This window comes from Phocoena phocoena, chromosome 11, assembly GCF_963924675.1.
Source record: "Phocoena phocoena chromosome 11, mPhoPho1.1, whole genome shotgun sequence".
In the NCBI taxonomy this organism is placed as follows: Eukaryota; Metazoa; Chordata; class Mammalia; order Artiodactyla; family Phocoenidae; genus Phocoena; species Phocoena phocoena.
The window spans coordinates 96,219,084-96,243,023 of NC_089229.1; the positions used below are offsets into that span (position 1 = coordinate 96,219,084).

Consider the following 23,940-nt stretch of genomic DNA (forward strand, 5'->3'; position numbering starts at 1 on the left):
ATCTAAGTCTCCAAATGCCAATCTCATGAAGTGCATAGTAATATAGCTCAGTTTACAGATGAGGAAACTGAGAGTAAGAAAGGTTAAGCGATTTGCCCAAATTCCACTGCGGATCTGTGAGACTTACTGTTTCTACCACGTCGTACCACAAGGACACACCCACTAGACCTCCCAGCCCAATACCGCGTCCTACAGCCCGGTGGCCGATTTTCCCGGCCTCTCCTTCCCCGCTCCCCCTCAACACCGCACCTTACAAGAGCACTTCGCCTGCCGTTCCTCCAACTCGGGATGTAGGGCTGAAACGAAGGAAACACCAAGGAGGGCACAAGACGCACCAATCTGCGACGCGGCACTCCCGTGGGTAGAGAGACCGACCAATACCCGCCAGGCGGAGGCAAAACCCCGCCTCCGAGCCGGGCGCCGCGCGGGCAAAGCCACAAAAGTGCAGTTCAAATCTCAACGGCCTCAAGGGAGCCAATCGCGACGCTCGCTGCAGACACCGGCCAATCAGAGCGCAGGAGCCGGAAGGCCGAGGAGGGCGGGGCCTAGATTCCGGCTCCCCCACCACCCCCCCACGCCGTAGTCTCGCGGCCGCCTCCTTCCCCACAGGGTCCTCTTTTTTTCGCGGTCGGTGGATAGGAAGCTCTGGCGATGCCTGCCGGAGATGCCGCCTTTGTAGCTGGGCAGTGGCCGTGCCCCTGGGACCGTGACCCACTCCATCACCCACAAGACAGGAGGCAAGTTCAGGCCGGCAGTTAGAAGGCTTAGGCTCTAGTCCAGGTTCCGCCATGTCCTCTGCCTTATGACGTCCAGCAGGTCACTTCACTCCCTCAGCCCCAGACTTCCTCCCCTGTCGAATAGGGGGAATAAAAACAGCTACAGCGCAGAACTGCTGTGGGGCACAGAGAAAGGAAGCTCGGGGTTCCAGGTTCTGGACCTTCCTCTCCCTCAGTTGAGGGACGCCCACGGAAACAGGAAAGGGTGAATTCGTTTGACCTTCAGCTTTGGGGGGGCCCTAGGCAATGAAACGAGTCCCTCAGCTCTTCCGGAGCTCCAAACCTTCCGGCGGGCAGACCGGAAGCGCCTCGGCTGGGCGGGGCGTCAGAGACCTGCTACGGAACCTGGAGGGCGGGGCTCGTGGCTGGGGAAGGCGGGGCCAGGCTGGGTCTCACCCGGAGCTGTCTGCGTAAAGCCCAAGATGGCTGCGTGCACGTAGTATCGTTGTGAGCCGGGCGGGGACGGTTCTTGTTCTCTCCTTGAAGGCCACGTCTGGCCCTCCCTCCTGTGCTTGTGAGGCGGGCTGTTGTAGGGGAGAGATGAGAGCAATGGCAGGCAGCCTCTCTTGGGTGGCAGGCAGCCTCTCTTGGGTGGCGGGCAGGAGCCTATGGGGCCAGGTGCCGCTGGCCTGCAGAAGCTTCTCTCTGGGTAAGTGGCTGGTGCAGAAGGACGCCCCGAGAACTACTTCTCAGTAAGCGGCTCAGATTCATTCCTTTTCTTCCCCATCCCTAGGTGTTCCCAGATTGTTCCATGTGAGGGTCACCCTCCCGCCCCGCAAAGTGGTTGATCGTTGGAACGAGAAGAGAGCCATGTTCGGGGTATATGACAACATCGGGATCCTGGGTAAGACTCGACTCAGTAGTGCAGAATTTCAGAGCGGCACTTATGCCGTAATGATTATCTTTTTTCGCCTGTGTAGAAATGGTACCTTCTTCGATAGTAAGAACAAACACGTGGCTATTTACGTTGTGTTCGGCACTGTTCTGTGTGCCCCGCATGCATTAACACACTTAATCCTCATAACCTTTTCACTTTGCAGGTGAGGAATCTGAGGCACAGGGAGGTTAAGTAGTTTTTCCAAAGCTAGTAAATGGCAGGTCCAGAATTTGAACCCCAAGCAGTCTTGCTCCAGAGCCTGTGCTCTTGTTACCCTAGCGTAATGTGTTTTGTCTCTAGGTGCTGCTAGGGAGATGCAACCGTGTTGAAGGCTTAGCTGGTGGAGGCTGGGTTCTCTCCTCTTGGAACTAATACCCTTTTTCACATTACACAGGAAACTTTGAAAAGCACCCCAAAGAACTGATCAAGGGCCCCACATGGCTTCGAGGCTGGAAGGGGAATGAATTGCAGCGTTGTATCCGAAAGAAGAGAATGGTTGGAAATCGGATGTTCATTGATGACCTGCACAGCCTGAACAAACGCATCAGCTATCTCTACAAATGCTTTAACCGACGTGGAAAGTACCGGTAGAAGAGAATGCTTGGAACTGTGGAAGAGGTGTATCTATCACCCAAGAGAGAGGGAAAGTACTTTTCCTTATGAGGAAAGGGATTTGTGTGGTCTCAGGAATAAAATGGGACTTCTTTGAAATCTGTTATCCACATCTTTATTTTCCTCTAGATGCTACTTTTACTCATTCATGCGACTAGGAAGTGGAACTCATCGCTAAGTCTTATAGTCTTAGGTTTGGACTTCACCACTTGCCCTTTGCAGTCTAGCCATACCTATGGTGTTTAAAAACTAAAAAATTATTGTTGGCATCTGTTGATGTTTGGCCCTTCATGTATTGAAAGTGGTAATTTTAAACTGCCCCACAGTGCCATCATGTTAAATGTATTTTTTGAAACCCTTCCGCACTGAAATGAAGTATAATAGAAAAATGGAATTACACTTCTGCACTAATCTTGTCAAAAAATACTTATTGAGTACCTTTTCTGAGCTGAGAACTGTAGGAAAGCCAAAATGTAATATATCCTCCCCCCAAGCTTTTCTAGTTATGTGTATAAAGTTACAGTCTCACATGTACACTTTAATATGAGGCATTAAGTACCATATGAGTGGTTTGCTTGAGTGGTTCCTAAGCCTGATTGATCATCAGAATCTCTGGGTAGTTTAACAATTTAAAAAGTCTAGTCCCTGCCCCCAAAGATTTGTGATCTGTAGAGCTGAGCTGAGTCTTGTGGGTCTATGTGGGTGGGTTTTTTTTTTTTTAATAATTTTAAAAAAATGTATCCATCCGTATAGGATAGATGGACATCCATATAGGATATATAGACATTTCAAATTAAGAGTAATCAGGGACTTCCTGGTGGCGCAGTGGTTAAGAATCCACCTGCCAATACAGGGGACATGGGTTCGAGCCCTGGTCTGGGAGGATCCCACATGCTGTGGAGCAGCTAAGCCCGTGCACCACAGCTACTGAGCCTGCGCTCTAGAGCCCGCGGACCACAACTACTGAAGCCCGCGTGCTTGGAGCCCGTGCTCCGCAACAAGAGAAGCCACCGCAATGAGAAGCCTGCACACTGCAACAAAGAGTAGCCCCCACTTGCTATAACTAGAGAAAGCCTGCGCGGCAACAAAGACTGAACGCAGCCAAAAAAAAGAGAGTAATGAGATGAAAAGTTTTCTCACAGCTTGATTTTTGTGCTCCTTGAGGCAACCACTCTTACGAGATTCTTCTTAATCTTTCTGGATATATACTGTGCATGTACAAGCTTATATTATCTGTCTATCTGTCTTCTTTATAAAAAAAAGTAGGATTCCATGCACACTAAGTTACATTTTCACTTAATGTAACTTAGGTATGGTTTTATATCCTCATGTTATATACCATAATGATTTAACCAGTTCCATTTTGATAGACATTTAGATTGTTTCCAGGCTTTTGCTTTTGCTTTTTCAAAGTATGACTCCTCTAATTTTAAGTAGTTCTAATTTTAAAAGCCAGGTGATTTTAATTAGCTGTGTTTGGAAACCACTGATGTGGGTGATAAATAACCTAGATAAGAGAATGTGTTTGGCCTAATCAGAAGAGCCTTCATAGAAGAGGTTGGATTTCTATAAGCAGAGAAAGAAGCAGAACATTTCAAGTGGGGAAGAGAAGAGTGATCTGTGGTGCATGGTGAGGGAATATACAATGTGTTGGGAGATGGCTGGGTAGGTCTAGCTATAATGACACTGTCTGCTTTTTCATCTTTTAATAATTTGCTTGGCCATAAATCAAGTTAAGTAAGTTTGACATTACTCAACTGAGAGGAGAAAAATGTTGCTACAATTTTAGAATTGTGTATTGATTAGAGTTAAATTCAGTGTCTCCAGAGCCTAGTCTATGTAAGGCTCTCAATAAATATTTGCAGAGTGAAGTAGGGAAAGTATTTGAGGGGCTTCCCTGGTGGTCTAGTGGTTAAGACTCTACGGTCCCAATGCAAAGGGCACAGATTCGATCCCTGGTTGGAGAACTGAGATCCCGCATGCCACAAGGCATGGCAAAAAAAAAAAAAAAAAGAAATGGGCAAAAGGAAAGTATTTGACATATTGCTTTTAAAGAAATCTTTTATGTGGGTTAAAAGTGCTATTTGTGTTTCTTGGGAGGGTTTTTTAGGTTGATTATGAGTCTCTAGTATAGTGTAGACTGTTGATTAAAAACATGTCCTTTGGAGTCAGACAAGTCTGGGTTTAAACTCAAGCTATACCACTCTATTTGACCCTAGGCAAAGTAGGTAATTTCTGAGCCTTAGTTTTTTTTAGCCTGTCAATTAAGAACAATACAATACTTTCCTCATAGGGTTATGTGAAGAATAAATGAAATTATGCATGTAAAACAGTACAGAGTTTGGCAATGTAAATGGTAATGACACTCCTCTGGAGTGTGTGTAGTTGCCAAGAATTAGAAAAACCTGAAGAAATGAATGGAAATAGGTGTTTTAAATTAACTTTTCAATAAAAGTATTGCAAACTAAAGAAAGTGAATTAGTTATAGATATAAACTGAGATTTGAAGGTAAAGGAATTAGGGTGATTAGGTCTCTTATTTGATCCAAATCCTTTAAAAGTATCAGTTTCGATTATCTATTGTTACATAATACTCCATCCCCAAACTTAGTGACTGAAAACAACAAATTATGAACTCATATTCTCTGGGTTATCTGGGCTCAGCAGGCCGGTTATGCTCCATTTGGTGTTGGCGGGGGTCAACCATGTGGTTGCATTCAGCTGGGAGCTTGGTTGAAGCAAGAATGTCCAAGATGTCTTCACTCACATGTCTGGTGCCTCAGTTGGAGTGGCTGAGATCTTTTTCCACGTGATTTCGTTATTCAGTAGTCTAGCTAACCTAAACTTCTTTACATGGAGGCTTGACTCCAGAGGGCAAAAATGGAAGTTGCAAGGTTTGATAGACATAGGCCAAGGAGTGACGTGTTGTCACTTGTGCTGCATTCTACCAGTCAAAGTAAGTCACAGGCCAGCGCAGATTCAAGGCTATGTGGAAATGTACCCCATTTTTGGATCAGAGAATGTGCATGCAATTACAGGGATGTGAGGAAGTGTCCACAGACATATTTGTAGGCAATCTACCTCAGTAACATTTTGTGTCTTTGTTGGGACTTTATCTTTTGGAAGGCTCAATAGAAGTGAAGCTAATTAAGTACGTGTTAGATTAACTGAAAAGTAGATTTTGGAGAAGTGGATTGATGGGTATACATGACCATACATTATGATCCTGGGTCTCATGTAAATGTATATATGAGAGTGTCAGGACTCAAAGGGAGTGAATTTTTAAAGGGATGGCTGGAAAGGAGCTGGATATGAGAATGGAGAGGTTGGTGTGAAGTATGAGTGGCCCTGGGATACTTTACATGATTTGGTGGGACTGGAGAAGAGAAAATCAAATATTTGAGATTCTGCTAAGTGCAAGGTGCCCCAAAGAATATGAGTACATGTTTTAGTAGGATGTGTGGTTCTTGGTAAAGAGGAAAATGATCATTTAATTCAACGAGCATTGAATCTTCCTGCTGTGAAGATTTATAAGATCATGTTTTCAAGGACAGAACAATCTTGGTTTTGGTGTGAAACAGTGTGTAATATTTTTATTCAATAAACACTGAACCATTATGTGCAGTGTTATTTGGAGGGACATAAATCACTAAGTCAGGGTTGGTTCCTGACTCTCAGTAGCTTTCAATCTACTTAAGAGATACAATATATAAACAATATAAATTTGGATATGATAATTGCATAGGAAAATTAGTTCTTTTTTGGCTGGTGGGAGATCAGAAAAGTTATTTGTTGAAGAGATGACATTTGAACTAAATCTTGGAAAATTTCAGCTGATGGAAATGGGAAATCCTTGTTAAATATGGACAGTAATATCTATAGGAAGGAGCTTTGAAGAATATGAAATAATTCAGAATGTGAAATAATTCAAATAATTCAGAAATAATTCAGGTGGGAATTACACAAGTCCGTAGGACTAGTTAGTGATCATTAACACACAGTAGGCTTTCTCTGATAGTAGGAAATAAGTTTGGATAGGAAATCTAGTGCCAGATAACTAGGAGTCTTGAATGCCAGCCAGGATGAAGAGCTTAAATTTATTTTTTCCCCTGCAGACGAGTGCTGTTCAATCCTGGCAACATGTTAGAATTCTTGTCAGAGCTTGAAACCCAGCGGGACCCCGTGGGGCCTTCCTGGGGACTGACACCCCACCACCACTTGTGTCCCCTGCCTCTTGATTGTAGAACATTTTTAGCCTCCTAGGCCTGCCCCAAGTTCCAAAGAGCAAATTTAATCAGAGGAGTGAGAAAATGCAGAAACAAAGGGAAACAGTCAAGCAAGACAAAATAAATAGTCTTAAAACAAAATCAAGGACCTTTAGTTCCTCTCTAAGGGTTATAAATAATATCCTGAGCCGTATCCTTGAGCTGTTTTGCAGATACTAAACCCCCACCAGGTGTAAGAAGTTAACTACATGCTGACCACAGGCACATAGACCCCAGACTGGCTGGAACCAGAAGTTGATGACTGAGATTCCTGAAACATCACCCTGTTACCTCACCACCAACCAATCAGAAGGAAGTATACGAGCTGATTATGCACTATGTGACTCCCTCACACCGTCTTTAAAAACCCTTCCCTAAAAGCCATTGGGGAGTTCGGGGAGTTCTGGCCTTTTGAGCTTAAGCTACCCATTCTTCTTGCTTGGCCTTGCAATAAATGCTTTACTTTCCTTCACCACAACCTGGTGTCAGTAGATTGGCTTTGCTGTGTATTGGGCAAGTGGACCCAAATCCAGGTTTCATAACAACAACAACAAAAAAAGATTAGAACCCATACCAATGAAATCAACCTGAGCTGGTGTCCCAAGCATTCATATTTTTAAAAGCTCCATAAGGGATTCTAAATCAGGGTCAAATACCACAGCTTTGGAATAGTGGAAGAAGACAAGGGAATACTTTTCAAGGTCCATTTACTTTGAGATGTCTGAGCCTCTGAACTCATATTTTTGCTTTTCGATCTTGCTTGGTTTTATGTATCTCTTTGTCCATCTTCCCCACTGACGAGGCCTCATTCCCATTGAGGGCAGGAACTGTCTTGCACATGTCTGTTCACTGTAGTAGTCTAATATCTGGTCTCTTTGTGTACTGGCTCTTAATAGGCCCTTGGTAAATATCTGTAGAAGCAATCCATTCAACAGCCATTTACTGAAGGTCACCAGTAGGTTCCAGGGATACAAAGAAAAAAAGATACAACTCCTGCATTTAAAGAATTCCACGTAATGCAGGAGGTAGCCAAAGAAGCATACGTATAAGGGGAGGGGGGAGGGAGAGGGATGGACTGGGAGTTTGGGGTTAGTAGGTACAAACTATTACATTTAGAATGGATAAACAACAAGGTCCTACTGTATAGCACAGGGAATTATTTTCAATCTCCTGGGATAAACCACAATGGAAAAGAATATAAAAAAAGGATGTGTATATGTGTATAACTGAATCACTTTGCTGTACAGCAGAAATCAACACAACATTGTAAATCAACTACACTTCAATTAAAAAAATAGCAAAGAGGGCTTCCCTGGTGGCGCAGTGGTTGAGAGTCCGCCTGCCGATGCAGGGGACACGGGTTCGTGCCCCGGTCCGGGAAGATCCCACATGCTGCGGAGCGGCTGGGCCCGTGAGCCATGGCCGCTGAGCCTGCGCGTCCGGAGCCTGTGATCCGCAACGGGAGGGGCCACAACAGTGGGAGACCCACGTACCGCAAAAAAAAAAAAAAAAAAAAGGAAACATAATTATAAAATATATCATGGCATTTAAAGCTTGTTAATTACCTACTGTGTAGGTTCAGAGAGGAGGGACGCTTATCCTGGGGGAGCAGGAGTGGGGGCAGGGAAGGCTTTCTGGAGGAGGCCATTACTGAGATATCTTAAAGAGTGGAGGCTAGCAGGCTTTCCAGGCAGATGAAACAGAAACAAAGGTCCAGAGGTGAGAAACAGCAGGGTGTGTATGGGAAAGCTGTAAATGGTATTTGTTGGTGCGTGATAAAGAGGGCAGGAGATGGAGGCAAGAGTCAGATCACAAAGACGACTCTAAAGAACCATTAAGACTGAACCTTTAGTAAAAGGATGCAGACACTTTGGAAAACTGTTCGGCAGTTCCACAAAAAGTTACATAGAGAGTTACCATATGACCCAGCAGTTCCACTCCTAGGTATACATATACCCAAGAGAACTGAAAACATATTCACACAAAAATTTGTGCACAAATGCTCATAGCAGCATTATTCCGAATAGCCAAAAAGAAGAAACAACCCAAATGTCCATCAGCTGATGAATGGATAAACAAAGTGTGGGCTATTCATACAATGGAACATTACCCAGCCATAAAATAGAATGAGGTACTGCTACAACATGGATGAACCTTGAAAACACTATGGCAGAGGAGAGAAGCCAGTCATAAAGGCTACGTATTGTATGATTCCGCTTATAGGAAATGTCCAGAATAGGCAAATTCACAGAGACAGAAAGTAGATTAGTTGTTGCTAGGGGATGGGGTAAGGGGTGAGGGATGGGAGATGACTACTAACAGGTACAGGGTTTCTTTTGGGGTTGATGTAAATGTTCTGGAATTAGTGGTAATGATTGCACAACCTTGTGAATATACTAAAAATCACAGGTATATACTAAATGAGTGGATTCATATGGTACATGAATTTTATCTCACTTAAAAAATGGGTTGGGAGACTTGAAGATTTATTTCCAAATTAAGCTTTATTTTTAAAAAATCAAAGTAATACATGCATATAGTTAATCAAAAAGAGGGGAAAGTTATATGACAAAAAGAGCAATCCCCTGCCTAACCCCAGTCTACCCTCCAAACTAGCTTCCCAGAATGAAAGACTTTCACTTCTTTGAACTATTCTAGTACTTTTCATCATAATTTGAAATAATATGCCCTCCTGCTCTTCATGGTTTATCAGCTTTAGACATCTATTAGCTTCCGTTATGAAGGGTGAAGGTTTAGTTCTCTGTGATGATCTTAGTTGATATAGAAAAGAGAATTTAAGTAATTCAGCTCCAATTTATAATTAAAAAATAAAACCCTGGGAACAGAGGGAAATTTCCTTAATTTGGTAAAGGTGACATACTAGAGATCAACAACAGATATTTAGTGGGTATATATTCCCTTAAGATCAGCAACAAGGCAAGAATGCCCACTATTACTGTTGCACTTTAACTTAGTACTGAAGGTACTAGTCAGTGTTATAAAAACAAAGAAGGAAGGAAAGGGGGGGAAGGAAGGAAGGGAGGGAGGGAGAAAGGAAGGAAGGAGGGAAGGAATTAAATGGATGCGAGGATTGGAAGGAAAGAGCAAACTGATCATTTACAAAATATATGAATTTCATCTTTAAAAATTCATGCTGAGTGAAAAAACAGAATGAGATTTAAAACATGATATCATTTATGTAAATTAAAAATACATGCGGGACTTCCCTGGTGGTACAGTGGTTAAGACTCCGTGCTCCCAATGCAGGGGGCCTGGGTTCGATCCCTGTTCAGGGAACTAGGTTCCACATGCACACCACAACTAAGAGTTTGCATGCCACAACTAAGGAGCCCGCATGCCACAACTAAGAAGCTCATGGGCCACAAGTAAGGAGCCCGCCTGCCGCAACTAAGACTGAGTACAACCAAATAAATATAATTTTAAAAAAATCAATCCATTTGGGGCTTCTCTGGTGGCGCAGTGGTTGATAATCTGCCTGCCAGTGCAGGGGACATGGGTTCGAGCCCTGGTCTGGGAAGATCCCACATGCCGCAGAGCAACTGCGTGAGCCACAACTACTGAGCCTGCGCATCTGGAGCCTGTGCTCCGCAGCAAGAGAGGCCGCGACAGTGAGAGGCCCGCGCACCGCGGCGAAGAGTGGCCCCCACTCGCCGCAACTAGAGAAAGCCCTCGCACAGAAACGGAGACCCAACACAGCCAAAAATAATAATTAATTAATTAATTTAAAAAAATCAATCCATTAAAAATAAGTAAATAAATAAAAATAAAAACACACGTGCAGGAGACAATACACATTTTGCAAAAACACAAAATTATAAATATCAAACAATTTATAATGTTGTCTATGGTTGGGGAGGGGAATAAGGAAAAACGGAATTATAAAGTGAAATGAAATCTTTCTATGCATAAGTGGAGATCGTGTGTCATGAATTGATGAGTAGCAGTTAACTCCACCTTCTGTACCTGAGGTCCTCCAGAAAAACAATGTTCTATTTTTGTCTTCAGGGTGATTCATGCTTTAAGAAACACTCATATTTGTTTACTCCTGTTGGTTTCTTAAACTTATCAGTATTCATAACAAGTCAAACACTTTAGCACACTTGCAAGTCCCTTTTGGTATTTTCATCACATGTATGTGTAATATCTATGTATGATATTTGTTGTTTGTTTTGGGAATATAACACATGTGCTGGTTCAAGATAGCTGTGTTAGTTTTCTGGGGCTGCCGTAAGTACCGTAAGTTGGGTAGCATAAACAACAGAAATGTATGAACTCACGGTTCTGAGGGTTAGAAGTCTGAGACTAGGCATCACCAGGGCTGTCAGGCAGAATTTGTTCCATGCCTCTCTCCTAGCCTCTGGTGGTTTGCTGGCTATCTTTGGTGTTCCCTGGCTTATAGACATATCAGCCCAATCTCTGCCTTGATGTTAACAAGGCGTTCTCCCTGTGTGTGTGTCTCTCCAAATTTTCCCATTTTATAAGGACACCAGTCATACTGGAGTAGGGGCCCACCCTACAACAATATGACCTCATCTCAACTAATTACATCTGCAACGAACCTGTGTCCAAATAAGGTCACATTCTGAGGTCTGAGTGTTGGGACTTAAACATAAAAACTTTTGGAGGATGCAACTGAACACATATCTAGAGCCTTCAGTCTCCCCAAGGTATTCTTATGCCTTTGTCTTTGTTAATTCTTGAGATTCATGATTCCCTATAGCTTCCGTGGATTCTTCACGTGTGATTTTGGAAGAGGGAGCTGGTGGCCCTTACTAGTTACTTTGTCAGGAAGCTGGATTTACACTCCCCATTGTCCTCCTTTCTTACAGCCCCTATCCCTCACGCCTCCTCATGATAGTTATATCAGCATTTTGGCTTAAATCAGTAGACAGTGTTTACATTACTAGGACTATTAAATATTGTTTACTACCGAGCCAAATGGTGTACTGTGGTATAACTTATGTTTCTTACATTTAAAAAAACCTCTTGGTATCTTTATTGAGATACAATCCACATACAATTCACCCAATTCAATGGCTTTTAATATATTCGCAGAGTTGTGCATCCGATACCACAATCAACTTTAGAACATTTTTAACATTACCCCAAAATGAACCCCCGCCCCTTAGCTGCCACCATCAGTTCCCCCTTCCTCCCAGTTCTAGGCAACCACTAAGCCACTTTCTGTCCCTGAAGATTCTTGCCTGTTTTGGATATTTCATCTAGACAGAATCATACAACATGTGATCCTTTGTGCCTGGCTTCTTTGTCTTAGTGTAGGTCCAAGATTTCCCCATGTTGTAGCAAGTATTAGCACTCCGCTTCTCTTACTGCTGAACAGTATTCCATCGTATGGCTATTCCACACTATATTTATCCATTTATCAGTTGGTGGACATTTGGGCTCTTTCTACTTTTTGGCGATTCTGAATGAGGCTGCGATGAACATTCGTGTATTAGGTTCTGTGTGGGCATTTTCATTTCTCTTGGTTAAATACCTCGGAGTGGAATTGCTGGGTCACATGGTAACTCCGTGTTTAACTGTTCGAAAAACTACCGGCTCTTTTCCAAATTGGCTGCCTCATGTGGCATTTCCACGAGCAGTGTATGAAGGTTTAATTTCTCCAACATTTGGTTTAACCCTCATCAACGTTTGGTACTACCTGTCTTTTTGATTATAGCCATCCTCGTGGTTATAAAGTAGTATCTCATTGTGGCTTTGATTTGTACTTCCTTGATGGTTAATGATGTGGAGCATCTTTTCTTGTGCTTTTTGGCCATTTGTGTATCTTCTTTTGAGAAATGTCAGTTTAGACCCTTTGCCCATTTTCAAATTGGGTTATTCATTTTTTTTATTACTGAGTTGGAAGAGTTCTTTGTATATTCTAGATACCAGTACTGTATCAGATACAAATATTTTCATTTGCAAATATTTTCTCCCATTCTGTGGGCTGTCCTTTCACCATTTGTTTATTTAAATATTTTATTTATTTGTTTGTTTATTTATTTATGTTGTCCTGGGTCTTAGTTGCTGCACTTGGGGATCTTCTTTGTGGCATGTGGGATCTTTGTTGTGGCATGTGGGATGTTTTAGTTGCGGCATGCATGCAGGGTCTAGTTCCCTGACCAAGGATCGAACCCAGGTCCCTGCATTGGGAGCACTGCGTCTTAACCACTGGACCACCAGGGAAGTCCCCCAGCACCATTTATTGAAAAGACTATTCCTTCCCCCATTAAATGGTCTTGACACTCTTTTTTTAAAAAATTAATTAATTTATTTATTCATTACTTTTGGCTGCGTTGGGTCTTCGTTGCTGTGCGCGGGCTTTCTCGAGTTGCGGTGAGCGGGGTCTACTCTTCATTGTGGTGCGCGGGCTTCTCGTTGCAGTGGCTTCTCTTGTTATGGAGCATGGGCTCTAGGCGCTCGGCCTTCAGTACTTGTGGCATGCGGGCTTGGTAGTTGTGGTTCGCGGGCCCTAGAGCGCAGGCTCAGTAGTTGTGGTGCATGGGCTTAGTTGCTCCGCGGCATGTGGGATCTTCCCAGACCGGGGCTCAAACCCCTGTCCCCTACACTGGCAGGCGGATTCTTAACCACCGCGCCACCAGGGAAGTCCCGTCTTGACACTCTTGTTGAAAATCAATTAACGTAAAGGTGAGATAATTTCTAGTTCTTATTCAACTTTTTGTTTTCCCCTAAGTTTATAATTACCTCTTTTTCAAAATATAATTTTCTATGTATCTAGCTCTAATTTTTTCCGCACGTCACATCAGACTTGTAAAGTACTTGTTCATATTCTTTTTCAAATATTTAAACATGTCAGATGCTTTACAGGTTTTTTCCCCCCCCTCTGGAGACTGTCCTGCAGTTTCCTCCTTCTCCTACTTCAGTCAGGACAGGTTGTTTCTGGGTCTGTGGTGTAGCTTTCATTCCAAAGATTTCCTTCACCAGTTTTGTGTGTGGAGCCAGCATTCCATTCCCTAGCTCTACTGCCTTTCTCTTTCCTGCTTACCAGAGCACATCTTATAGTAGCCTACTTGGAAATAGAAGTAAAAATGTTCACTCCTTGCATATCTGAAAGATGTCTATATTTATCTTATATTGGTACGTATTGGTCTTATATTCGTTTGGCTGGTATAGAATTCTAGGGTAATGATCATGTTTCTTCAGAATTTTAAAGGCACTGTCACATCATCTATCTTTTAATACTGTATTGAGTTGCCATTCTCATTCCTGTTCCTTTCTCTCTCTCTCTCTCTTTTTTGGGGGGCCACGTCATGTGGCACGCAGGATCTTAGTTCCTGACCAGGGATCCACCAGAGAAGTCCCTTTCTCTCTTTTTGAAATCTTTTTGGATCTTCTCGTTTCCCTTAATATTCTGAGATTTTACAAAGATGTGTCTTGACGTGATTCTTTTTCTTTCACTATGCTAGGCACATAGAGTACTATGTAATCCAGAAAGACTTGTTCAGTTCAGACATTTTTTCTTGTATTTCTTTTGTAATCTTTCTCTCTCATACCTTTCTCTCTTTTTAGAACTCCTATTAATCAGATATTGAACTATTTGGCTTGATTTTCTAATTTTCTTACTTCCTATTTCCATCTTTGCTGGCTCTTGCTCCTGGTTCTTTGCTCCTTATTTGTTTCCCATTTTTGACCAAAATCTATTTTTCTTGGAACTGTATCTGTGGAAATTCCCCAAGGCCTAGATTGAAGATCAGCTCATCCAGAGATGATCTGCATTGTTTCGGCTGGTGCTTGGTGGCACTGTCAACCTGGAACCATTTTAAATTCTTGCTATTTTGTTTTTCAGACCAACAAGGAATTCAGGCAGAAAAGTCACAGCTTTGATTATAAATTATCTGCATATATTTAAAAGAAAAAAGAAAAGATCTCTAGTAGGCACTTAGATTCCAGATGAGCAAATTTTCTATGCAGTCCCCTAGGGGCAGTTCAGGTGTTAGCATATTTTAAATCCACTCTTACATGAGGATATAGTCTTCTGGGGTTCTGGTGTTATAGTGGGGGCCTTCTATTAGATTTCCAACCCTATGCAGGCCCTGGGTTCTGTCTCCTGTGCCACAGTGGCACCCTATGAGGTCACCATGCCTAAAATCAACTTTTAAGCAAACGCCCTCAAGGCAAAACAAGCTTCAGTGCTCAATTTACCTCTCCAGGTACCAGCTTTCACTGAGTTTTTTGGTCCTTAAATAGTCTATTTTCTTGCCAGTTTACACAAATGCATTTTTCAAATGATCTATTAGGCAAAGGACCTAGAATAGCTAAACCCATTTTGAAAAAGAACAATAAAGTAGGAAAAATAATTCTACTTTATATTAAGGTTTACCATAGCTACAGTAATTAAGATAGCATGTTATTGGCAGAAGGACAGACACATAGGTCATGGATCTGAATAGCAAACCCAGAAACAGACCTGCACAAATATGCCCAACTAATTTTTGACAAAAATGCAAAACAATTCAATGGAGGAAGGATTGCTTTTTCAACAAACAGTCCTGGAGCAATTGAACATCCATTGATTAAAAAAAAAGGAACCCCGACCTAAACTTCACACCTCATACAACAATTAACTCAAAATGGATTATGGACTTACATATGAAACAAAACTGTACAACTCTTAGAAAATAAAATAGGAGAAAATTATGAGACTCTAGGGCTAGGCAAAGTGTGACACCAAAAGTGATGCATTAAAGGACAAGTTGATAAACTGGATCTTAAAATTAAGAACGTTTGCTCTACAAAAGATTCAGTTAAGAGGATGAAAAGACAAAAGACAGACTGGAAGAAACCGCTTATCTGACAAAGTACTTTATCTAGAATATTTAAGGAATTCTTAAAACTCAAAGGTAAAAGAAATGAACAAGCCAATTAGAAAATGGGCAAAAGACATGAACAGATCTTTCACCAAAGAGGATATATAGATGGCAAATAAACACATTAAAATATGTTCAACATCATTAGCCATCAGGGAAAAACAAAAATTAAAACCACAATGATATATCACTAAATAACTATCAGGATGATTAAAATTTTTTTTTAAAAAGTGACAACAACAAATGCTGGTGAGGATGTGGAAAAATTGGATTCCTCATACGTTGCTGGCGGGAATCTAAAATGGTGCCGTCATTCTGGAAAACAGTTCGGCAATTTCTTATAAAGCTAAATATGCAAAATTACCTTATTACCCGGTAGTTGAACTCTTGGGCATTTATTCTAGAGAAATGAAAAGTTATGTTCATGCAGAACTGTACATAAATGTTCATGGCAGCTTTAATTTGTAATAAGCCCAAACTGGAATCAGCCCAAATGTCTTTTAAGCAGGTAAATGGTTAAAACAAATTGTGGTATATCCGTACCACGGAAATAATACTCAGCAATGAGAATTATTTATACACACAACTTGAATGGATCTCGAGGATATTAAAAAAAGCGCCAATCTTAGAAGGTTATAGACTGTCTGAGTCCATTTATATAACAGTCTTGAAATAAAGGTATAGAGATGGAGAACAAATTAGCAGTTGCCAAGGGTGCGGGATCGGGGTGGGTGTGGCTATACAGGGGTAGCACAGGGGAGCCTTGCAGTAATGTAATAGCTCTGTATCCTGATTGTGGTGGTGGTTACAGGAATCTACACACACATTGCATAAAACTACACACACACGCACAGGCACACGCACACACACAAATGCATGTAAAAGAAGCAACATCTGAATAAGCTCTGTGGATTGTACCAATGTCAATTTCCTGGTTTTAATATTGTACTGTAGCTAAACAAGATGTTACCATTGGGGGAAACTGGGTGAAGGGGTACAGGGGAACTGCTCTGTACTTTTTTTTTTTGCCACCTCATGTGAATCTGGTGGGCATATTTAGCCATTCATGCTGCCTGAAACAATTCCTTCCATTCTTTTTGTCTTTGAGGGTTTATAATTTGTTTTCAGTATTTACCAATTTTCATTTTGATGTAGTTTCAGAAGGGGCATGGGATAAACACATATGATCAATACATTGTGTTTCTAATTGTTTAAAGGTTTTAAGCAGGGTTGTAACATTTGGGTAGACCACCCTGGTGGTTTCTTAGAGGATGGTTATAAATGAGGGCAAGATGAAACAGAAAGATATTATATTTCATTAATTTTAAGAGGCACTTGGCACTTTTTTTTTCATTTTAACATCTAAATTGGGATGTTTGACTACAACTATTAGCCAGAACAGTCATACTGTATTTGTCATACTGGCTCATAAGAATCAAACTTTGCCAAATGGGTGTCCGAGGCTTGGAAGAAAATTCCAGAGACAGAAAAGGAGCATTCCTTTAAGAAATGCTGCATTACCAAAGCCCCTGATGGCATGCACAGAGGACTACATTGTGTGGAAATCATGCACATGAGTAAAAAAAATGAATCCTAAGAGTCAGTGTCTGAATGTGAAGTTTTAGGAACACTGTTACCATGTTACTCTTTTCTGTTTTCCTTTTTATGTATTTTCACGAGTGAAGTATGATAAAAATCTACATCTATAGACACCTGCACTTTAAATAAATATAAAATAAAAATTCGAAGTGATAAGAAAGCATTATGTCACAGTTGATTTGCTACCTTTTTACTTATCGGGACATAAAATAATAGTTTTACAACCGAGGGCGTCCAGGTAACGGATAATAATCTGAAGCAGGACAGTGAGACGAGGGGAGAATCCTTGAAATCCTAAGAAGGAAAACTTGAATTGTTAGAGGACAGGTAAAGATGAACGGGGAGGAAATCTACGATAGTTTCCAGGTTTCTGGTTTGGGCAACTGAATCGATGTAGTAAGCTACCTGGGAGGGATAGGACGAGCAGGTTTGGGGAGCGGGAGTTAAAATTAGGATACACTGCGTGAGGGACTGGTTGGCTGTGTAGAACGGATGAACGGAGCTCTCGTATTTACTTTGGCCACGGGAGCCTGCGGCTCTGCCTTGATGGATTCAGCCTCCTCAGAGCTGTCAAAGGCGGGGAGGTGGGGTGGAGGCCGGCCAGGTCCGAGCGCCAGCGCAGTGCCTAGACCACCGAACCTCCGCCGCTCCCCGGGCTCCAGAGTCCAGGCCATAGCGAGCCGGAGCCCACCCCCAACCCCGCCCCCGCCCACCGCTGTCAGCGGAAGCGGCGTGATTGGCTGGAGACGCCGGCGCCGGCGGCCGCGAGCGGGCCAGGACTTAAGGAACTGCTCAGCGATTGGCTGGGAGGAACCAAAAAGGCCTAATTCAAATTGTTGGGGCCGCCCTTCCAGGGAGCGGGCGCCTAGTTCCACCCCGCCCCGTCGCTTAGTTAGACAGGTACGCAAACCAGAGCTGTATTGGTCAGATCCTTCCGGCACCGCTCCTTACCCGAGTCAGGATGAGAACAGAGCTGTGACTGGCAGATTTTCAGGGGCGGGCACTCTAGGCCTTATCCGGGTTTCGCTTCGGGACTGGCACCTGTCCTGGGCGTGGATTGGGCCGCAGCGTTGTCAGCGTGATCTGGGGGCGCGGCCAGCGCTAATAAAGACGAGCCGGGGTTGCAGGTGCAGTCAGTTCCACCGCAGCTAGAGCTCTGGGTGGCCGTCTAGAAGCGGAGCTCGGCGGTGCGGTCGGCTTCACCGCAGTGTTCCCCGGCCGGGTGTCTCGCCGCAGCCTCGGGAGAGGAGACGGACCTCTCCTCCTTCTGTCAGAGACATGTGAGTTGACCCTGGTGTGGGGGGCGCGACACCTTGCCAACTCTCACCCCAGCGCCGGACTCTGCGGGACCGAAAATGGCGCATTGCAGCAGCTGCGGCGACGCGGGGAACCGCCGCCGCGCGCCGTCCGCAGGCCGAGCCACCCCCGGGGAGGGGAGGCAGCACCCCATTCCTGCACCAGCCGCAGCCGGCACCCCATGGGCGGGGCAGGAGCGCGGGGGTCCCACATTCATTGCCCCCTCTCCTCTCACCTGCGGGGCTCCTCAGTCGAGTCTCGGGCGAAGGTGGGGCGCGGAGACACCCGGGAGGGGGCTCCAGGCCCTTTCTTGTCGTTGATTGAAGCTGTGCTTGGGACCTCTGGAAGGACAGTCATGGGTGCACCTGCCAGTTAGTAACTTGGGTTGCTCTGCAGTCTCTAGCTTTGTGTACGCCCCTCACCCCGACCGTGACGAGTAGCCCCCGCTCTTGGTAGTGAGCAAAGCTCCAGAAACTTATCTGCCAGTTCTCTGGCGCCAGGTGAGCAGCTCACAAAGACTCAAGGGGCAGTGGCGTGTGATTCCAAGCATCCATTCATCCCAAGGCCACCCGTACAGGAGGTGTTTTCCTGTCATTGAGTCTTAGCCAAGTACTTGGAAGAGAGATAGAGCTAAGGATCCCCCCCTCCCCTCCCCGCCACCTTCCCTGGGTACATTCAATTTAGTCTCTAATCAATTTAGTCATCTGACCATGGTCACCCCATCCCAAGATCCTGAGGGAGAACTATAGCTAGACAAATGAAGAACTTCCCTTTCTTTCTTGGAGTCCTGGCTTGGTCCTAGATGTATTTGTGTTGCTTCTCTTGGTGACTAAAAGGGAAAAGATTTACTTACATTACATAAGGGTTATAACTATCCCCGGATATGTTACTCCTGCGTGTTCCCAACTCCCAAGAAGTAATAAGTGAAATGGTCCCTTCAAATGCTTTATAACGATTTCCCTTTTTCTCTATTTGATTTCTACAGTTTTAACTGTATGTGATATTCTACGCGTTTTGGCCAAGCCCTAGGATTCCTTGTGTTTTCATTTTGGGGAGGGGGAGCCTCTTCAGCTGACTGGTTCCCAGTAGCATCCATGTGGGATGAAAGGAAGGAGATGGGGAAACCGTGGTGACTAGAAGGGCATCACGAGGTCTCTGACCTTAGTCTTGTCATTGGTGCCACCAGCCTGGACTGCTTCCAAGACTAAACACGGGCTACTTCCTACTCCTTGAATTCTCCACTTTCACCAGAGAACTGGATCCTGTAGCACAGTAGTAGCATAGGAGTCTGGTGGCCGCCATAGTGTTGTATCTTTCCTTTGCCTCCTTTGTGCCTTAAAGGGCAACGGGAAAGCAGTTCTTTTAGCCAAGATGAGTCAGGTGTAATCTGCTTGTATAACCTCTCTGAAGGGTTATTCTCTTTTGAGACTGAAATTTACTTAGAGAGGAGGAACTTCTGGGTATTAGTTCTGTTGTGAGTAGTCAAGGCTTTTTCTTTTTGGTGACTTTGTGATGGTTTCATCCGTAGTGCATTTACTCTTGGACTGCTCCTATAAGGTAGGCTTTGTGAGATTCTGCTTCTGTTCGAGGAGTTCTTATTGTAATTTCTTTTCTCCATCAAATTGCAGAGATCTCTCTCCTACCTGTGACTTCTTCCTTGGCAGAGAAAATCTCATGCCTTAGGTTAGGCTTCAGGGAATTCTTGAGGAGGTGAATTTAGCTTCCACGTGTTGGGACGTGGAGAGGAGTTTATTTTGAGGATCCCACACTGGATTATTCTCCCCTAAGGCTAAGGGAAAGGGAGTATGGTCTCTGTGCCTAGCAGTGTAAACCAAGATTTCTAGTTGGGACATCAGGAACTAGGAGAGTCTCCTGAGACTGGATGCCAAATCTAAAAAAGGAAGGGACAGGCTGTCTCTGGTGCATGTACACTGAGGACCATTTCCAATATTTTTGCTCCCTGTCTATGCTCTTGGAACACTTTCACAATTGACACGATTGCTTTGGGCCCCAGTTCTATCTAAGTGAAACCCCAGTCTTCTCTGCCAAAAAACAAAGCAAGCAAACAGTCCTGACTCACTGCAACTACAGAGGCCTTTGGTGATTCTCCAAGTCGTCCTTACAGTGGCCACGATATACTAATCATTGCATGAAACAACCAATAACTGGCTCCCATACAGCAGTCTGTCAGCTTGGCCTTTCTTTTTATATTCAGGCTTTGCAAAAAAAAGAGTTGTTCAGTCTGTAAGCTTGTCCTGAGGGTTGAGTTTTTTTTGTAGGCAATTCTCCTGGATTGGAGTTTTCCAGTTTGACTTCATGTGAAAAAGGCTTCTGGGAGGCAGAGAAATGCCATTTAAGCCAAGACTGGCCCATTTGTCCCTGTGGCCATTGTGCCAGAGGATGTGTTTGAGTTTGGGTCAGAGGATAGCCCAAACGAGAGCTCTTGATACCACCCTGGATGTCGCTGAGCCCCATCTGTTACAGGATCTTTCATCTTTTGCTTTGGACCTCTGTGCTGCATCTCCCCACTTGGTATTGCCAAGGAGCTGGAATCCCTTCTACTTGCATATGGCCGTATCACCCTTGCTTCGGTGATAGGGGTGAGAACGTATGTGATTCCTTTCTTGTCTTGGTCACTCTGTGTACTTCTCTCCGCAGGTCTGCGGCAGCTCAGCCACCCACCGAAGGGGCAGAAGGGGCTGCCCCAGGTGGGGGTCCCCCTGGCCCTCCTCCTAATTTGACCAGTAACAGACGACTACAGCAGACCCAGGCACAAGTGGAGGAGGTACGTGGATAGCTTTTTCTCTAAGGGTTTCCGAGTCACGGAAGTTGGGAAACTTCTCTTTATCTAGAGGGGCAGGTAAAGGCTCCGGGAGACAGGGCACCCCTTAGAGTTAGGCAGGGCAGACTTGCTGTTCTCTCCCCGGCTCTGGGGGAGCTTAGCCGCTTTGCTCCTGCGCCCTGCTCAGGTGGTGGACATCATGCGTGTAAATGTGGACAAGGTCCTGGAGAGGGACCAGAAGCTGTCAGAGCTGGATGACAGAGCCGACGCTTTGCAGGCGGGCGCATCGCAATTTGAGAGCAGCGCTGCCAAGCTGAAGAGGAAGTATTGGTGGAAAAACTGCAAGGTGAATGTTCTTGTCCTTTCCCCCTTATTTTCCTGGGTCTCCACACATAGGAGGCGGGAAAACCCCCAGGTTCCACAATCCTTCCCTCTCACGATCTGTGCCCTGCAGGACTCTTGGGAGGCAACCTGGGAAGCCTCCTTCTTGAGCTGCATTACCCGAATTGGCCACCAGGGTACGCTAAAGTGCTCAGAACCACTAACTGAGGGCCAGGGGAGACCCTGAGGAGTTTGGAGGGGTTAGTCAAGCTGCCTTTTCTCAAAGGACCCCGGGAAAAATTCTTACCTGACCCTTCCTGAGATACACCAACATCGACACAATGGCTGGGGTAGCTATATATTTAAATACCTGCAGCTTTTGGGAATGAGCCGAACACTTTTTGATGAAAAACGAACCAGTTGACTAAAGATCCGAAGTCTGCACCTGCTCTGGCGTTCCTTTAAAAGCCTCCAGGCAACAGGAACTAGGAGAAAAGGAGCAAGCTGCAGACCCTCTCATGTTTCTGAGAAGCTCCAGCTGTGGTGCAGGGGTTACTGTCTGATGGGGCGCACGAGGGGTTGGGAGGCCTTCGGCTGTCCTGCGGGGCGTGTGGCTTCTTCCGCCGTCCGAGTCCCTGGTCCTGGCTCCTGCCTCCTTCCCCAAATCCAAGGGTTTGTTTTTTGTCAATGTCCCCTCAGATGATGATCATGCTGGGAGCCATCTGTGCCATCATCGTGGTAGTTATTGTAAGTAAGTATCGCTGAGGTTGCTGGTTGGGGTGAAGAGGTGGGAAGGTCCCGGCGTCGCCTGCCTGTCTGCCTGCCTGCCTGGGGAGTGGGGCTGCTCTGACTGAGGTATGGAGATCGTGGCCAGGGAAGCACCATCTGGTGCGGGAGGGCGGGCGGGCAGAGGTGAGGGACTTCCTCGATGGACAGGCCTTCACTCTGCAGGACTGTGGGGGAAGGTGGTGGCTCCTGTTCTGAGGAAGTGGGCTGTGCTTCTTCTCACTGGCTTGGGTCAGAGGGAGACCGTGGGGATGGGACACCTACAACTACACCTGAATGTCCAGTAACCTGATGTAATCTGCCCTCTTGTTTTCTCCTCTTTCTCTTTTCCATCTGGGACTTCCTGACTCCTGTGTCCAGTCTACTTTTTTGCTTGAGAATGTACCACCCCTTCCCTGTCCTCCACTGCCATCCAAACTCATGTCCCTGTCCTGTTTCTCCCCAGAACTTCCCCGTCTGCCCTCCTCCATCCCAGCCCTGCTTCTCCATCGCCCACTCCTCCCCTCGTGTTGCTTTCACTTGCACTCTGTCCTGCGACACTGGAAATGCTGCTTGTGGTGCGGTCTTGAATTAACTACCCGAAGAACAACAGCTGGCATCTCCTTCCTACCCTCTCATGTTCTCTCAGGTTCCCCCAAAGACAAAAGGAGTTGGAGGCCAAGGGATGGGGAAAGGGGCGTAGCTGAGGTGACGTGCTCAAGAAGGGGCCAAGACTGGGAAGAGGAGAAGAGTGTTGTGCCCATGGTGTTGCCAGAAAAGGCCAGGCTGCTGGCCGGAGGAGGCTGGGAGCAGCTGGGAGGATGCCCCCTCACCTCTCCTGTGCCAGGCCTGCAGAGGAGCCTGGGCCAGGCCCAAAGTCCAGCTTGGTCCTGGTGCAGGACTCTTTTAGAAAGTCAAACCTGTTTTTCACAGTTATTTCCCATCTGTTAGTCCAAGATCTTCTATGTCTTCAGGGATCTTACAACCTTTTACTTTGTCCTCCAGAGACCTGGAGAACACGTATTAATAGCGAAAATATCAGGACTCTCGTTCCCATCCTAGAAACAGTCCCACAAGCTCATACCTGGAAGGGGCTCTTGTCCACGTTTTCTACAGCATTCTGTATTGCTCGTGAAGGCATCAAATAATTTCATTTAGCCAAAGTCTGAGCCTCTCAATTTTAGTTACTGGCATAGATAATGAGAGAATGCCCATTAGTTATAGAGAAACAGCGAGTCAAGGGCCTAATCTGAATATACCAAGCTTGGAGGAAGCCACTTCTCACCCTCTTGTTACAAGCGTCCTGTACCTCCCTTGCTGTTGATGGAGGAGGATGAGATGTCGGAGGGTAGGAGCCCTGGACCCTCCGGGAGCCCTTCCCCCGACACCACCCCCATGTACTTGCCAAAGGCAGGGCTGAGGAGAGAGGCCCTTCCTGAGGCCCGGCTGCTCCTGAGTGTTGGGAGTCTGGTGCCCCCGCCAGCCTTGGGGCGGAGGTGGAGCCGTCAGCAGACGGGCCTGCTTGTTGACCGCTGTGCCACCACGGCGCCTTCTCATCTGGAGCGGCCTCTCTGTTCTTCCAGCAGTATGTTCCCCTTCCAAAGCACCCCTGAGTTCCCTTTGCCTTCCTCCTCTTTGCATGGTTTGTGGCACAGACAGTGGGACCTGGGGATGGAGCTGCTCAGCCTGTCTCGGGGGCCAGTGCTGGGCTTCAGGAAAGGGCACTCAGTGGGACAGACCCCGGTGAGAGGGGAGGAGGGCCGGCTGGGAACAGAACGGGGACCGCTCCACGTCCC

The 23,940-nt window shown here is 45.2% G+C and overlaps 2 protein-coding genes across 2 annotated transcripts; both read left to right on the forward strand.

Annotated features, from left to right (window-relative positions):
• Positions 1-1,325: 1,325 nt before the first annotated feature.
• On the forward strand, positions 1,326-2,244 carry MRPL51 (mitochondrial ribosomal protein L51). Its single transcript, XM_065888226.1, has 3 exons — positions 1,326-1,425; positions 1,510-1,620; positions 2,048-2,244. The coding sequence occupies exons 1-3, from the start codon at positions 1,326-1,328 to the stop codon at positions 2,242-2,244; spliced, it is 408 nt and encodes a 135-aa protein (XP_065744298.1).
• A 16,091-nt stretch (positions 2,245-18,335) lies between these two features.
• Positions 18,336-22,144, forward strand: VAMP1 (vesicle associated membrane protein 1). Its single transcript, XM_065888228.1, has 4 exons — positions 18,336-18,544; positions 20,935-21,061; positions 21,246-21,404; positions 22,079-22,144. The coding sequence occupies exons 1-4, from the start codon at positions 18,336-18,338 to the stop codon at positions 22,142-22,144; spliced, it is 561 nt and encodes a 186-aa protein (XP_065744300.1).
• The last annotated feature ends 1,796 nt before the right edge of the window (positions 22,145-23,940 follow it).

What these genes read in the sequence shown, in the direction of transcription:
- MRPL51 (XM_065888226.1), top strand. Translation starts at nt 1,326, where the DNA reads ATGGCAGGCAGCCTCTCTTGGGTGGCAGGCAGCCTCTCTTGGGTGGCG. An exon ending in CTGCAGAAGCTTCTCTCTGG is followed by an intron (nt 1,426 to 1,509) that starts GTAAGTGGCTGG and finishes CCCCATCCCTAG; the next exon opens with GTGTTCCCAGATTGTTCCAT. An exon ending in TGACAACATCGGGATCCTGG is followed by an intron (nt 1,621 to 2,047) that starts GTAAGACTCGAC and finishes CACATTACACAG; the next exon opens with GAAACTTTGAAAAGCACCCC.
- VAMP1 (XM_065888228.1), top strand. Translation starts at nt 18,336, where the DNA reads ATGGCGCATTGCAGCAGCTGCGGCGACGCGGGGAACCGCCGCCGCGCG. An exon ending in CCCAGGCACAAGTGGAGGAG is followed by an intron (nt 21,062 to 21,245) that starts GTACGTGGATAG and finishes CGCCCTGCTCAG; the next exon opens with GTGGTGGACATCATGCGTGT. An exon ending in ATTGGTGGAAAAACTGCAAG is followed by an intron (nt 21,405 to 22,078) that starts GTGAATGTTCTT and finishes ATGTCCCCTCAG; the next exon opens with ATGATGATCATGCTGGGAGC.